This window comes from Podarcis melisellensis (assembly GCF_964234715.1).
Source record: "Podarcis melisellensis genome assembly, chromosome: 5".
In the NCBI taxonomy this organism is placed as follows: Eukaryota; Metazoa; Chordata; class Lepidosauria; order Squamata; family Lacertidae; genus Podarcis; species Podarcis melisellensis.
In genome coordinates, this window is record NC_138537.1 from 5,238,962 (window position 1) to 5,254,529 (window position 15,568).

The window sequence follows — 15,568 nt, forward strand, 5'->3', positions numbered from 1 at the left end:
TGGCACCTTAGTATGCTTGTTGCTTGAATGGTTACAAGTCTTATCTCTATTCTAGCTATTATTCTAGTAAATTTGGTTTTATACTTATAAGCCAGTTTATGGTGTTGTTGTTTTGTTGCATTATTATTACTGTCACCACATTTGGTACTTTGTGTATACACTACAGTACTGCCATTGGCCCAGTCACGCCTCTTTGTCGAACCGACCTCACAGGGTTGTCGTGTGAGGAGGGAGAAACGGGTGAAAAGACTCTCCTTTGAAGCTAAAGGCGGCGCATAAGCGCGATAAATAAATAGAGGCACGTGCCCTAACACAGAGCCACACAAGCGGCGGCCTTCGCGCCTCAGCCCCGGGCCTTGCCTTTGAGGCGGCCGCCCGTCGTCGCGTAACGGCGGCGGCGAAAGCGCCACGGCCCGCTCAGGGAGGCCTGCGCGTGTATCTGTGTGCAGGTTCACGCTAGGCACTTGACACGCGTGTGTGTTCGTGTGAGGGAACAAGGCCTTGCTTCGTTTATCTCCCAGGCCTCGCCTTTGCTGAGGGGAGCGAGCGAGGGGAGGCCCGGCCCGGCCTCTCCTCTCCCCTCAGCCGAGGCCACGGCGCTCGGCGGCCGAGGACAAAAGCGCGAGCATGATCAAGCGAGGCGGGCCGCCTCTGATCATTAAGCGGGGAGCCTTTTGATGGCCGCCGGCCCCCGCCCGGGCTCACAAAGGGCCTATTCAGCGCGGCCGCCTCCTCCTCCTCCTCCTCGGCGGCGCGCAGCGGGGCTGAACCAGGGCCCGGCCGGGCTCCCCTAATGAAGCCGCCGCGCTGGCCCTCGTGCGCCTCCCCTTCTCACCGCCCCAATGGCAGGACCCTCGCCTGGCACCGCTGCCGGCCCTAATGAATGAATGCTCTCGCGTTTATTTATTTATTATCATTTATTCTTTCGGTGTGCTCCCCCCCCCACAAAAAAAACCATGAGCGTCGTCTGTGCGGGTCCCCCCACCCCCGAGGGCACCGCATATAGGCGCGCAAGGGCGGCCTCGGCGGCAGCCGCTCCGCTCGCCCCGAGGGGAAAGGGAGGCTCCTTCTCCCTCTCCTCCTTCTCTTCCCTCCTCCGCACCCCACGCCGCCCCGGAGGCGATGGGTCCCCTGGTGCTGCTGCTGCTGGTGGATCGGGCCCTGGCCGCCCCCCTGGGCAAGGAGCTCTGCCCGATGCCCCCCGGCGCCTTGCGAGGTAAGAGCAGCGTCCGCCTGGGAGAGGGGCGACCTGGATTTAGTCATCATTTTTTATTTCTAAATAGCGATATAGCCATGTCAATATGTAGCTTTATTTTAATGGCTCAATGAGCCCCTCGTTTTTATGACACGCCCTGCTTGGGCAGGCAGTGTCGTGCAGTGGTTAGCGCGGCAGAGGTTTCAGGAGCAGGTTTACTGAAGGGAAGGGCTGCAGCTCAAGGGTAGCAGCTTTGGCTGCTGTAGTCCCCAAATAGGTTTTTGGGGTGACCTCGCCCCCATCTAAAAACCCTGGAGAGCTGCTGCCGGTCAGTGGAAGCAACACAGAGCCAGGTGGGCCAGTGATGTGATTCAGTGCAGGGCAGATTGTTTCCCTTCTTCCTGTAGACACCATAGGGCTCAGGCACAGCCCGTTTTCCAACTCCAGGCTCTTTTAACTGGTTGTTTTAGAGATTTGAACCTGGGGCCTTCTGCATGCGGAGCAGCTGCTTTGCTGTTGAACTGGACACTGTTGTTACCCCACATCCCCAATGACTTCTCTGGGGTTTTTTTTAATAGAGGTACTGCAGGTAAAAGGGACGCGGGTGGCGCTGTGGGTTAAACCACAGAGCCTAGGACTTGCCGATCAGAAGGTCGGCAGTTCGAATCCCTGTGACAGGGTGAGCTCCCGTTGTTTGGTCCCTGCTCCTGCCAACCTAGCAGTTCAAAAGCACATCAAAGTGCAAGTAGATAAATAGGTACCGCTCCAGGGGGAAGGTAAACGGTGTTTCCTTGCGCTGCTCTGGTACTTAGTCATGCCAGCCACATGACCCGGAAGCTGTACACCGGCTCCCTTGGCCAATAAAGCAACCCCAGAGTCAGTCACGACTGGACCTAACAGTCAGGGGTCCCTTTACCTTTACCTTTTACTGCAGGTAAAAAATCAACAGGTGCTGTTCATTCTCGATACAGAGATGCAATAAGGCCAGTACTGTAACTTCCTCTTCCGGGTTCTTTTAACCCGGGTCCTTCTGCATGCCAAACAGGTGGATCTACCACTGAGCTGTGGCCGTATTTCATAGACTGCTATAGAGTGCTTCAGGTTGGCTGTTTCCATAATCCAGATGACAGTCTTGTAAAGCAGACTAGCAGTATTTCTCTCCCACCCACCCCGTGTTCGCAAATGGGGAGAGGAAGGCTGGGCTTGAATGCATAATGGGTTGGCCAAGGCTGCCTTAGGGAGTCCCTGGCAGACCGAGGGGGGATTTGAACCTGGGACTCCCTGCCCCAACACTGGGTCTTTAAGCCACTAGCTCTCTGGCTTGATACCAGGCTAGTAAAAGCAGGGAGCGAAAGGAGAACGGACACTTCTGGCATACTGTAGCCTTGTTTGCACGCAGAAGGTCCCGGGTTCAGTCCCAGCATCGTCAGGTAACCTGGGAAAGAGGAGACTGAGAGGAGATATGACAGCAATATTCAAATACCTTAAGGGGTTTCACATGGAGGAGGGAGCAAGCTTGTTTTCTCCTGCTCCACAAGGTAGGACTCGAACCCATGGCTTCAAGTTATAAGAAACCTGACTAAACATTGGGGAAAACTTTCTGACAGTAAGAGCTGTTTACATTGGGACAGACTCTCTCGGAAAGTGGTGGATTCTCCTTTCTTGGGTGTTTTGAAGCAGAGGTTGGATGGCCAACTGTCAGGGATGCTTTGGCTGAGATTCCTGCATTGCAGGGGGTTGGACCAGATGACCCTCGGGGTCCCTTCCAACTGTACGATTCTGGGGAATGCCCTTGCCCGAAGTCCTGGAGAGTTGCAGACAGTCAGTGGGGACAATGTTGTGCTAGGTGGAACCATTGGTTTGACTCCGAATGAGGCAGCTTCATGTGCTCCTATCCTGTCTGCACTTATGGCCTCTCTCCCGTTGGAGAAAGATCAGCAGCAGGGCATTGCTCAATCCCTGGCATCTCCAGTTGGGCAGGGAGAGAGACGTCTGTCCGAAACAGCTGCTGCCAGTCAGTACAGAGCTGGACTAATGTCCTGACTTTATATGGCATCTTCCTATGTCTCTGTCTTTCTCCATGTTTTCAGTCTTCTTCTATGCATGGTAGATCCATGTGCCTACACACTTCTAGAGCATGGAAAGCTGCCTTCTACTGAGTCAGACCAATGACCCATTTAGCTCAGTATTTCTTGCACTGACTGGCAGCGGCTCTCCCTGGTTTCATACAAGACTCCCCCCCCCCCCAGCTGCTAGGGATTGAACATGGGACCTTCAACATGGAGAACAGGTGCTCACCCCCCCGAACTATGGCCCAGCCACCTGGTGCCTTCAGTTCTAGTTTGACTTTCTCCATCTTTATCTGTTCCATGTATGTATGCTGGCATGCACCCTGCTCTCAGCTCTCCAATCGTCATTGCAAAGTGAATGCAGACACAGTTTGGCAGAGGGCGCTGGGATTATTTGATACCAGATGCCCTCAGCCAAACACTTCTGGGAAATCCTTCGCCTTGGTAACAGAGATCAAGCCAACTTGGGGGTGGGGGGGAATAAGAAAAATTGAATGCAGCCAGGCCAAACGGGGAAGTTGGCTGGAGCCATTGGTACTGTATGCCCATCCAACAACTGACTGCCCTAACTGCCACTTTCCCAACGCCTGTCGTTTTCGCTCCAAGGTATTGCCAGGGCCAGTTTGCTCTGTTTTTTTAAACCGTTGACAATTCTTACTCCTATGCAACATCCATATATACTTTTGCCAGTGCCACATCGATGTTTGTTTTGCACTTGCAAGGAATCGGTCCTTCACAGTGGAACTCCCTGCCCATTGATATTAGGTAGGCACCTTCATGGTAGTGTTTTTAGTGTTTAGGGAAGCCTTCCCAGACACGTAATTTCATTTGATTATGCATACATATATTTCTAATAACTGCTGATTTTGCTTACGTTTTGATACATTCTAAATAACTTATGCTGAACACCCAGTATTTTTTTTTAACAAAACTTTAAATATTTTATATAAACCACTTAGGGATGATTAAGCGGTATATAAATCCCATTAAATAATTAAAATATTTACAGTTTACCACATAGTTAAACTATGGAACTCACTCCCACAAGAGGCAGTGATGGCCACCAACATATATGGCTTCAGAAGAGGATTAGACAAATTCATAGAGCTGCCTCCACAATCGGAGGCAGCAATGCTTCTGAATCCCAGTTGCTGGAAACCTCAGGAGGGGAGAGTTGCTCTTGCGCTCTAATCCTGCTTGAGGGATTCCCACAGGCATCTGGCTGGCCACTTTGAGAACAGGATGCTGGCCTAGGTGGGCCATTGGCCTGTCCCAGCAAGGTTCTTCTTATGTTCTCAATGATAACAGCCAGAGTGTTTTTAATGGTGACAAAAGGACTACACACATGAGCCTGTGTAGAGTGGGATTGTGCCTGATTTGCTCCCCTGCTTTGCAGCTTCTGAAATAGCTTGCATGTGCACAGGTTAGTAAAACAGAGACCTCAATTGCACAGATAGAGACTACTTTGTGGACTATTGTACTTACACCAGCTTTTTCAGAAGTTGTGCAGAAGTTGTGGAGGCAGAGACAGCAGGCCCCAACCTGTTCATAACACCTGCACGTTCTTTTTTTCCGTTTGGACCCTCCACGATCTGGAAAGACTCTGAGTACTTTTTTGAATTCCAATCTTACCAGTTCCACAAAGTAGGGCTGCCAGTTTCCCCACCGACTCTGTGGCCGTGCCTTTAAGCTGCAGCTTGATGTTCGCAGGTGGTAAAAGTGTGGGTCTCCTCCACTCCCCGCCAAGTGCCCCCTACTCATCTCTGTCACTCATCCCTGCTCATCAAGCTGCTTGTAAAGACACAGCTGCAAACCCTGGCAGAGAAGTTGGCAACCTTGCCACAAAAAAGGTGTTCCCTAAACAAGAGCCTGCCGGTTCCTATGAGCGAGAGGGTGCATTTGCAGTGGGTGATGAGCAGGCTGGAGTAGGGGAGCTTCATCCACACTTATTCCTTCTCTTCTATAAATGCACTCCATAAGATGTTTTTTCTCTGCAGCGGGCTGCCTCCCAGTCCCTGAAATGGCTGTGGTGGGCATTTGCAGGGGAGAAGCGGCTGGCAGGGGAAGGAGTAAGCACCCGCTTCCACTGCTGATCCCTCCCCCTCGCCAAAAAACACCCCCTTTCCCCTGCTTAACATTAGCCTCTCTATGTCTTTTTTAAAAAAAGATATTTATTAAAGTTTTCAATATTAATACAATAAAAATAAAAAATAACAAAAATGCAAAAATAAAAATAATTAAAAACACACAAAGTTTCCATAACTTATTTTCCATTAACTTATTTCCCAGAACTCCTCATACCTCCCTTTTTTGTATTCCAATTCAGATTGTTAGTTCAGCAAATCCTTATCAATAAGTTTTAACCTGCTTCTAAACCTTTTTTCCATATTCTCTTAAAACATTACAGCTGGAAATCACTTAATTTCTATCCGACATCGTTCTAACATTCATTAATAGCCTCTCTATGTCTTGCCCTTTTGCAGCTCTGTCCAACCGTGGGACACTGGTGCTGGAAGCTGCCATGAAGAGTGCCCTGCTGTCCCTGGAAGGGGCGCTGTTGGAGCATGCGCGACGCCTGCAGGAATGTGAGGAGTGCGTGCTCTGCCTCTTTGGGAACTGTGGCAATCGGACCAGGGAATGTGTTCGTAAGTGTTTCTCCTGTTCCAGCTTCTTGGGGGGGCATTGATGGGTCCCCACATGACTATTACTAGAACCCCAACATCTATGAACCACAGAGCCGGGTGCAAAAGAATTATAGGCAGAATAGCAGGAGGAAAACCAGGGTGCCTCTGAGCATGCTCTGAGCCTGTTGCACAAAAGTCCGTTCCTGCCTTGGCCAGCTTCCTTAATTTCAGCCACCTAACTCGGCTGCTGGGCTAGGCAGGCCTTAGCCCCATCTACTGAAAATCAGCCTGAGATCTCTCAGCGCATCCTGACCCTTCATCCAGAGAGCCTTGTTGTTTCCAAAAGCTGTGCAGGGGCATGAGCACCAGAAAGGGGAGGAAGCAACGGAGGGATAGGGAAACTCAGGCCTCGGGGGCCAATGTGACTCTCCAGGACTCTGTATCTGGCCCTTGGAATGCTCCCTAAGCCATGCCCTCTCCTTAGGCTGCCCAGAGTGGGAATGTGGCCCGCATGTGGAAAAAGGTTCCCTGCTCCTGAAAAGCAAGCATTGGAATATGACCTGGGAGACCCGGGTTCAAATTCCCACACTTGCTTTTCAGGAGCAGGGAACCCACACAGCCACGAAACTCACTGATCTTGGAGTCAGTCACCATCTCCCAGCCTAAACTACCTCACAGGGTTATTGTGAGGGTGAAATGCGGAGGAGGAGGACCATTTACATGCCACTTTGATACCCTTGGAAGAATAAGGTGAATGCATGAATGCAATAAACAAACAAACATACAAACAAACAAACAAACAAATAGAGAAGCGGCAGATATTTCAAATGAAAAAGCAAGCCTCCAAGCCACCTTTTGATCATTGGTTGGTGCTGTTCGACATCCAATAAGACGCGTGGGGTGGGAGAGGAGATTTTGGTTCGCTCAGAGCATCCAAAGGACCTTGGGAGTGGGCTTCTAGGTCTTCCTCTCTCCGCAGCCTCGGAGTTGCCCCTGGGCTCCCTGCCCAGCTGTGAAGCCGTCCTGCAAGCCCAGGCCATCCCAGAGCAGCCTGCCCAGAACTGGGCCCTCAGCAAAGCGTGTGCTCCATACCGACGCCTCTGCTCAGGCCAGGAAATGTCCCCCGACAGCTGCATACGCCTCATGGTCAGCCATTGCCAGCTCCGCCTGCAGGAATGCCGTGAGTGACATGCCGGTGGGAGGCCAAGGCGGGGAGGGGGGTGCTTCTTACGCTTCTCTGGCCTTGCTCTGCACCTAGCACTGTGTGATAGAGGCTTCACTGTGGCTGGTGATGGTGGATCAGGGCCCACCACCCAGTGCAACCTCCCCCACTCTCCTGCCCTCCCAATGCTTTGGACCACAACCCCAACCAGCCCCAGCCAGCAATGGATGCCCTCCAGAGGTTTTGGACTACAACTCCCATCCGTGCCGGCCGGGACCGATGGGAATTGTAGTCCCAAGCATTTAGGGGCACCAGGTTGGGGGAAGTCTGGCGTGCTCTGCACAACCTATTGCGCTCTTTAGAGCCCTGGTGGAAGAGAACCCCTTGGTTTCCCAGTGGGGTTTCCTAATTGTCATTTGAGTCTCCGGCTTCCAAGAGAACCAGCCCCCTACTTGAAGGGCTGCTGGAGAACAGGCCTCTGTTTGAAGGCCTGAATTTGGTTTAAAGGAGACCTACAGTATAGGGGCCTTGACATCCACAGTGAGCACCTCGCCGCACGTGGGTCTCTTGGTCCCACTGCAACAAGATCAGGTGCATTTCTATGCAAGTTGCAGGAATTGTTTTGAAACTTTCATCTGTACGTGTGATTGGCAGATGTGATTCATATGCCAATCTGTGTCTTCTTTTGCTGTGATGTGTCCTTTGCCCCCTCCCTGCCCAGCCATCCCTGAGCCAAGATCCTTGCTATGGATCAATGGCCAAACCACCAAACCAGAGGACATGAAAAGAGGATTAGGCCATTTCATGGAGGAGAGGGTTATGGATGGCTACTGCCATAATGACTATGCTCTCCCTCTGCAGTCAGAGGAAGCAATGCTTCTGAGCACCAGTCAATGGAAACCACAGGAGGGGAAGGTGTTCTCATGCTGAATCCTGCTTCTGGGCATCCAGTTGGCCACTGCAAGAAGAAGATGCTGGACTTTGATGGGCCATTGGCCTGTTCCAGCAACCTTTTCTGATGTTCTTATATAGACATCTGAAGGCAGCTCTGTGTCAGGAAGTTTTTAATGTCTGATGTTTCGCTGTATTTTTATATTACGTTGGAAGCCGCCCAACATATTATATTGTTATGATGGCCTGTCTAATCCCCTCTCCCTCGTCCCCCCTTGCAGGGCTGGAAAGCGACATGGACTATTTGAACACAGTAGCAGACCAGTCCGATCCAGGTGAGGTTGCCACCACTGGCGCAGTCACAGAAAATACCACCTTCCCAGAAGTGGGAGGGAGCAGGGCTCGAAAGTCATCCCTGGAGGCTCTGGCCCAGCTAATCCTCTCCCAGGCGGATGCTCCTTCACGTGCATCACTGTTTCTCAATTCCCTTTGACAGCCTCAGCGCCACAGGGCTCCAGGGGCCCCATGCACCACCATCTGTTTTCCAGTGCTTCCTGCAAGGGGAAAGGTCAGCGTTGGGCGCTGACAGGGCCACTGGGCCGAGCACTGCTCTCCGGGGACAAAACACTCGCCTTGTTAATTGGGATGAAGCTTGACAGCTACATGAGCACACAGACCACTGCTTCCCCCTCCCAAAGCAGCCACTGCTGTGCTCTGGGTCCTGGCAGTCAGGAGTGGGATCCAACCAAGTCATACTTTTAGGGTTGTTGATTTGGCAAGGGGATTTCATCCACTTCGCATTCAAAGGTGAACGTGCCAAATCCACGCTTTCCTAAACAGTACATGAACTGATACGCAGTCCTTCAAAATTCACCCTTCTTCAGATTTGGCAGTCCGATATGTACAGGCAGGCAATGTGTCCAGAAATGCACATGCCAGGGTAAAGTGTGCATAAAAATGCATATGTTTCTGTATGTAGCATACAGAGATACATTATGCTAGGGGAAAGCAAAGCAGAAAACTGCAATTGGTATGCATTGCACAATGCGAATGGAGTTGCACAATTTTGTAGCATGCAACTGATGCTGTGTTCCCCAGTTTATTCAGCATTTTCTAGATCGTGAGTATGCAGGGAGAGCCGTGTAGGGCAGTATGCAGAAAATCTTATCTGCAGTGCAATGGCTTCTGAGATTTTTATCAGATGCACAGTTCCAGGTCCCATATTAGCTTTCTTTTTTATAAAAAAATAATAATAATTTGAACGTAGAGATTACCAGGTACAGTGGTACCTCGGGTTACATATGCTTCAGGTTACAGACTCCGCTAACCCAGAAATATTACCTCAGGTTAAGAACTTTGCTTCAGGATGAGAACAGAAATCGTGCAGCGGTGGCGCAGTGGCAGCAGGAGGCCCCATTAGCTAAAGTGGTGCTTCAGGTTAAGAACAGACCTCCAGAACGAATTAAGTTCTTAACCCAAGGTACCACTGTAGTCGGAATTGGTGCCCAGCTACCCATTCTGTACTTTTTCAGTGCTTCTGTGAAATCTTAGAACCTGGCTTCCTTTTCCCATTTCAGAGTTGGGGTTCTAGAGAGACGGCAGTTTGCCCCCAAACGAGTTCATCATGGCAGAACTGAGACTTGGTTGTGAATCTTCCAGGTCCAGCTATTGGACTATGATCATGAGTCCTGACAGCCGCCCCACAATGCCCCCTAATTTCTCCTTTTTGTTTCAATTCCAGGGCTCTGTGGGCACCGTGGGGTGCCACCTCCCAACGCAACGATGGCAAAGGCAAAGATCGTGGGAGGCAGCAAAGCCTGGCCTGGCGCGTGGCCTTGGCTGGTGTCTGTTCGGCTTAACGGAGAGCTGATGTGCGGTGGGGTGCTAGTGGGGGATGCTTGGGTCCTCACGGCAGCCCACTGCTTCACAGGGTAAGGCTGCGCTCTGGGAAAAGTCTCCGTGTCTTGCATTCACACATGCATGTCTTCATTTCAAAATTGTACTGCTACTCAGTGAAATTCATGAAACAGTGTGCAGTTTTTTTAAAAAGACTGCTGTGGCACTGGGACCAGTGTGAGGAATCTCAGGTCCTGGTGCCGAAAATGTGCCCCACCAGGCCTCTACTTCTGACCCTCAGGGCTCTCCCAAGGCCACACCCTCACCAGCTAGACTTCATGCTATCATTGAGTGCATTGGCCTGGCAGGTAATGCCTCTTGATTGCTTGAATGGAGATTAGGGAGGAGTGTGTGAGCATGTGTAGAAACTAGCCTATCTCAAGAAACAATGGCGTGTGCCTCCAGGGGTGGAGTTAAAACCGCTGCATTAGCAGCACCAAAATGTGTGCAAGCCTGGGCAGTGTGTAGGAAGGTCTTGGGCTGCCCAGACGACAAGACCCCCCTCCAAAGGAAAGCAGAGCGATACCTTTGGCACCAGTTTTGCTGCAGGAGTTGCTGGAAGGAAGCATACAAGGCGCCCACCCAACTGTCTTAGGGTCTCTACTCCGGATTTGTGTAGGGCTTACTCCTCAGCCTTTTCTTCTCCCAAAGATATCCCACATGGCAGTGGAGGTTTAGGATCAAAAGGGAAAATTTGCATGAATTGCTCCACCCACATTTGTCTCTGTCCCCGCCCACCGTGGCCCCATTAAGGTTGTCCAGAAGGAAATGTGGCCCTCTGTCTGGAAAGGGTTACCCACCCCTGACCTAAACCACGGATGGTGAGCCTGTGGCCCTTCAGATGCTGTTGGATTCCAGTCATTCCTTGCCAATCGTTCCACTGGTAGCTGTAGTCCAGCATTGTCTGACCTCTGAATAGCAGTTGCTATGTATCACATGAGGGCAGAGGGCTGTCCTACTGAGAATCTGCTTGCAAGCCTCCAGTAGTCATCTGGTTGGCCGCCATGAAAACAGGATGCTGGGCTAGACAGGACTTTGACCTCATCCAGCGGGGTTATTTTAATGTTCTTAGTGAGCAAAGTCCAGCTTCCTCCAGTCTTTGCTGCCCCCTGGCGTCGGGAAAACCAGTTGGTTCCAGTTAAAGTGAAAATTGGGTCTGGCCGACATCCATTGAGCACACTGAGTGGGCATGGAAGACTCGCTGCTTGCTTTTGTGTGGTGGGGCAGCAACCAAAAACCAGGGGAGAAGGGGGGCATGGCTGGCACCCTGAACAGAAGCACTCTACACAGTGTTGTTGTTGTTATACTGTTTCCCCTTACGATAATAATTTGAAACTACGAGAGCCTTGACTGCTCTGTAGAAGCCAAAGAATAAGCGAGCTAACAGGTCAAGGTGGCTTATCTTGGTGCTGTGACCAAAAAGGCTCTGCTACTCCTGGCAACCTGCCAACCAGAAGGTGGGGAGACTTGGGGAAGATCCTCCTCCAAGGACCAGATCACACAAGGAAATTTGAATAGGAGAATGTGGTCCAAAGTCCCTCCCAGCTCCATAATTCCTTGATCAGATATAACCCTGCTCAAACTGTTCAAGCCAGCCGCCAAATCCAACAGCTGATTGGCATCTGTTAGCCGGTACAAATAATTGTAGATGCGACGCTTTGTTTTCTTCCTATGAGCACTTGAGTAAATTGCATGGCTTGGGTGGCTTTAAAAGAGAATCAGACAAATTCATGGAGGATAAGGCTGTCAGTGACTACCAAACCTGATGGCTACGTTCTCCCTCCACAGTCGGAGACAGTAATGGTTCTGAACGCGAGTTTCTGGTGCAGGTGGGGAGATGGCTCATGCGCTTGAATCCTGCTTGTGGGCTTCACATAGGCATCTGTTTGACCACTGTGAGAACAGGATGCTGGACTGAGTAGGCTACTGTTCTTACGTACCCTCCTGTCTTTCTACCTGCAGCAGCAGAAACGAACTGGCCTGGTCAGTGGTCCTGGGCGATTACGACCTGACAAAGGTGGATGAAGGGGAGCGGGTTGTTCCGGTCAGTCGCATCCTTTCCCATCCCAAGGTGAGCTGGGGTCGCCAGTGTGGTGTAGTGGTTAAGAGCGGTAGACTTGTAATCTGGTGAACCGGGTTCGCTTCCCCGCTACTCCACGTGTAGCTGCTGGGTGACCTTGGGCTGAAGTTTCTCAGCCCCACTCACCTCACAGAATGTTTGTTGTGGGGGAGGAAGGGAAAGGAGAATGTTAGCCGCTTTGAGACTCCTTAGGGTAGTCAAATCCAAACTCCTCTTCTTCTTCCTGCTCCACCCACCTACAATGATCCCATTCTTGGGGCCTTTCTCCGTTCCTCCACTCTCAACTTCTCTTTTCTCTGCCCGCAGTTCAACCCCAAGACCTTCCACAACGATGTGGCTCTGTTGGAACTGAGCAGCCCAGTGACTCCGTCGGCCTGGGTGACTCCAGTGTGTCTTCCTGAGCGACCCATGGAACTCGGCACAGGGATGCCCTGCTATATTACTGGCTGGGGATCACTCTATGAAGGTAGTGTGAGGAAGGGCAACCCAGGAGCTTCTGGGGAGTGGGGGCTAGGGTTGAGGGAGAAATTTGGTTTAGTTCACATCTAATAATAATAATAATTATTATTTCATTATTCATACCCCACCCATGTGGCTGGGTTTCATGAGAACTCCACCAAACCTGGAGTTGGGCCCTAGAGAAAATGGAATGCCTGGATCTACTGGCAGGGCTGGCCTCTCCCTTGTGGCTTCACCCAGCTGCCATGCCAAGGTGGGCGATTTTGTGGGGAGTTGGTGGTGGGAATTGGGACCCCTCCATAATGTCATATGCTTGCCCCATAGATGGTCCAGGAGCTGATGTAGTCATGGAAGCCCAGGTTCCCATCCTAGCTCAAGACATCTGCCGTGGTGCGCTGGGGCGCCAGCTCTTCACCAGCGCCATGTTCTGTGCTGGGTTCCTCTCCGGGGGTGTTGACTCCTGCCAGGTAAGGGACAGTGGAGCAGTGCCAGGGGGTAGCCTTCTGGCATTTCCAGCACACTGCTGGCACAGAATTTGGCATCAGGGCTTGGCAGGGATGGGCATCTGCTGAGAGCCCACGATTCCACCAAGGACCTCCATAGTCCTGCTTCTCTTCACAGTTGCATCCTGCTTGTTCACCTGCCTCTCACTCAGGCCCAGAGCGGGAAAGCAAGGAAAAAACAGCAGTGTTGAGGAGAGAGTGATGGGGAGAAGCTGCCACTGACTCCATGCTCAGCTGACAGGCTCTGTCCGGCAGCAGTGCTGAGGCAGAGGAGCAGCAGCTGGCAATAGTGGCAGGAAGCGGTCAGAGTCATGGAGGGGAGAGAAAACGCCATATCCTGCAGCGGCCAGCTGGACTGGCAGGTGTGGTGCCATAACTAGTATAAGAAGACCCTGCTGGGTCACGTAGTCCCACCTCCTGTTCTCACAGTGGCCAATCAGATTTCTCCAGGAAGCCCACAGGCAAGAGCCCTCCCTCCCTGTTTCCCATAAGAACATCCAAAGAGCCTTCCTGTTGCATTTAGTCCAAGATCTTCTTCTCAGAGTGGCAAACCAGATGCCTGTGGGAAGCCCGCAAGCAGGATTCAAGCACAAAAACGATCTCCCCTCCTGCAGTTTCCAGCAGATGGAATTGAGAAGCATCCCTGCCTCCCAAACCACGGGAAGGGGAGAGTTGCTCTTGTGCTCGAATCCTGCTTGTGCGTTTCTCCACAGGCATCTGGTTGGCCCCTGTGTGAACAGGATGCTGCTGAGGTGTGTGGTCGACACAGCACCAGACCTGCCAGTCCAGCTGGCCACTGGAGGCTACAGAGTTCAGCGCTGAATGGTCTTTTCCAGCAAGGGCAGGGGGGCAGGATTCCTTGACTTGCACATTTCCCTATTCTGGACCCACAGCTGTTTCTCCTTCCAGGGTGACTCTGGGGGACCACTCACTTGCTGGGACCCTTTGTCAGAGCGGTATGTGCTATACGGGATCACCTCCTGGGGCGACGGCTGTGGTGAGCGTGGGAAGCCTGGGGTGTACACTCGAGTCGCCGCCTTCACAGAGTGGGTGCACCAGCAGATGGAGAGTGAGTGTTAATGTTGGCGTTGTCACTCCCAACTTTTCCAACAGGGGGCAGAACAAATGGGAGGTTGACTGGGGCCAGTCACAGCTTTGCAGTTCAGGGGCTGTGATGGAGGTAATAAATAATAATAAAAATTTTATTTATATCCTGCCCTCTCCAACCGAAGCCAGGCTCAGAGCAGCTAACAACAGTAAGATGATATAACATTCTAAAATCATTTCATTATAAAATCAGTTCAAATCAGGTGAATGGCAACCATTGGCTAGAGTTCTGTGAGGATTGCCAAAGGAGGGGGTCAGGCTGTGCCTTGGCCAAAGGCCTGGTGGAATACGCCTGGTGGAACAGTTCTGTCTTGCAGGCCCTGCAGAAAGATGTCAAGTCAAGATAGGGGAGGGTTGCTGTAGCCCAAATTAGCCACATCTCTGAACTGTACCTCCAAAACACAGTTGCGAGATGTGAGGCACTCAGCCGGCTTCATGATTGGTCTTGCATTGGCGAATAACACTTCAGGCACCTTCGGTCCCTGAACTGTGCCAGCCTGCCAACATAGGAACGACTATTTAGAAATTGGTGTCTGGGTTTTGATTTTTCCTCTTCCCTCCCTGTACATTTCCCCTTGTGTGTCGTGTTTCCTTAAATTGTAAGCCTGCAGGTAGGGACTATCTTGTTTTGATGGTATTTAAGCTGCTCTGGGAGCCTTTTTGGCTGAGGAGTGGAGTACATGTGCTCTAAACGAAACAAGCAAATGAATAAATCCAAAACTGAGGGTGGGTGCAGGGTTTGCTCTGGCACCTCTTTGTGCTTCGCAAATCCAATGTGTTGCTCTCCATATGTTGTTGGACTGCAACTTCCATCATCCCCTGACCTTTGGCCACGCTGGCTGGAGCTGATGGGAGTTGGAGTTCTGCGACACCTGGAGTGAGCTGCGCTGCCTACCCCTGCTTGAGGACTTTCAGGTCAGCCCTGCTGGGAAATCCATGTTCCTTCCGACCCTTGGTCAGGCCCCTCCCTCTCTCCCTGCCGGAGCACATGGGCAGTGCTGACAACAATTCCCCTTTGCTAATCCTCTGCACAGAGTCGCCCTCCAGCCGGGAGCCCACCTGCTTCGAGCTGCTGGCATTGGCTCAGATGCCACCCGATAGGCAGCGAGTGGAGCTCTCACACCTGTGTGCCTTCTACACCCAGCCCTGCTCCCCCTCTGCTACTCCAGCGGCTTGTGCCCATGCTGCAGATGAGAAGTGCAAGGCCAAGAGGCAGCAATGCGGTGAGTGGCATGGCAAGGGCTGGCTGGGAGCAGGCTTAGCATGAGAACCCAGGCTATTGCAGCTTGTAAAGAATCATTTGCCTTGTCGCCTGCGGCGATCACAATTCTCTCTAGGGGATCAGGCAGGGACATTAAAAAAAACCCACAGTTTTCTGCTGAACCCTGCTGAAATGAAACAAATGGTCCATACAGGTGTGCCTGGGGAGTCTAGTAAACATTAATGGGCAAATTAAGTCCACTTGGGTGGGCTTTTCTTCAAGGTGGGGATAATTGGGTTTTGGGGAGAAGGCTCGCCGTTACTGTACAAACCAGTATATGGTTTGAACACAGAGACAGTCAATCTCCACAGCAGGGAAAGT

The 15,568-nt window shown here is 51.6% G+C and overlaps 1 protein-coding gene across 4 annotated transcripts in view; it reads left to right on the forward strand.

Moving 5' to 3' along the window:
• The first annotated feature begins 238 nt into the window (after positions 1–238).
• The window catches only part of PRSS56 (serine protease 56), a 28,139-nt gene continuing 12,809 nt past the window's right edge, over positions 239–15,568 (forward strand). For 3 of the 4 annotated variants that reach the window (XR_014168252.1, XM_081910930.1, XM_081910931.1), the window contains exons 1-10: positions 239–1,216; positions 5,748–5,909; positions 6,868–7,068; positions 8,223–8,276; positions 9,683–9,872; positions 11,800–11,908; positions 12,224–12,383; positions 12,701–12,843; positions 13,789–13,948; positions 15,021–15,209. Coding sequence is in view for 3 of the 4 variants with exons in the window: in XM_081910930.1 (XP_081767056.1) it covers positions 1,123–1,216; positions 5,748–5,909; positions 6,868–7,068; positions 8,223–8,276; positions 9,683–9,872; positions 11,800–11,908; positions 12,224–12,383; positions 12,701–12,843; positions 13,789–13,948; positions 15,021–15,209 (1,462 nt within the window). In the remaining variant the exon portion in view is untranslated. The remainder of the gene's footprint in view (positions 1,217–5,747; positions 5,910–6,867; positions 7,069–8,222; positions 8,277–9,682; positions 9,873–11,799; positions 11,909–12,223; positions 12,384–12,700; positions 12,844–13,788; positions 13,949–15,020; positions 15,210–15,568) is intronic. The other variant, XM_081910929.1, reaches the window with a different exon arrangement.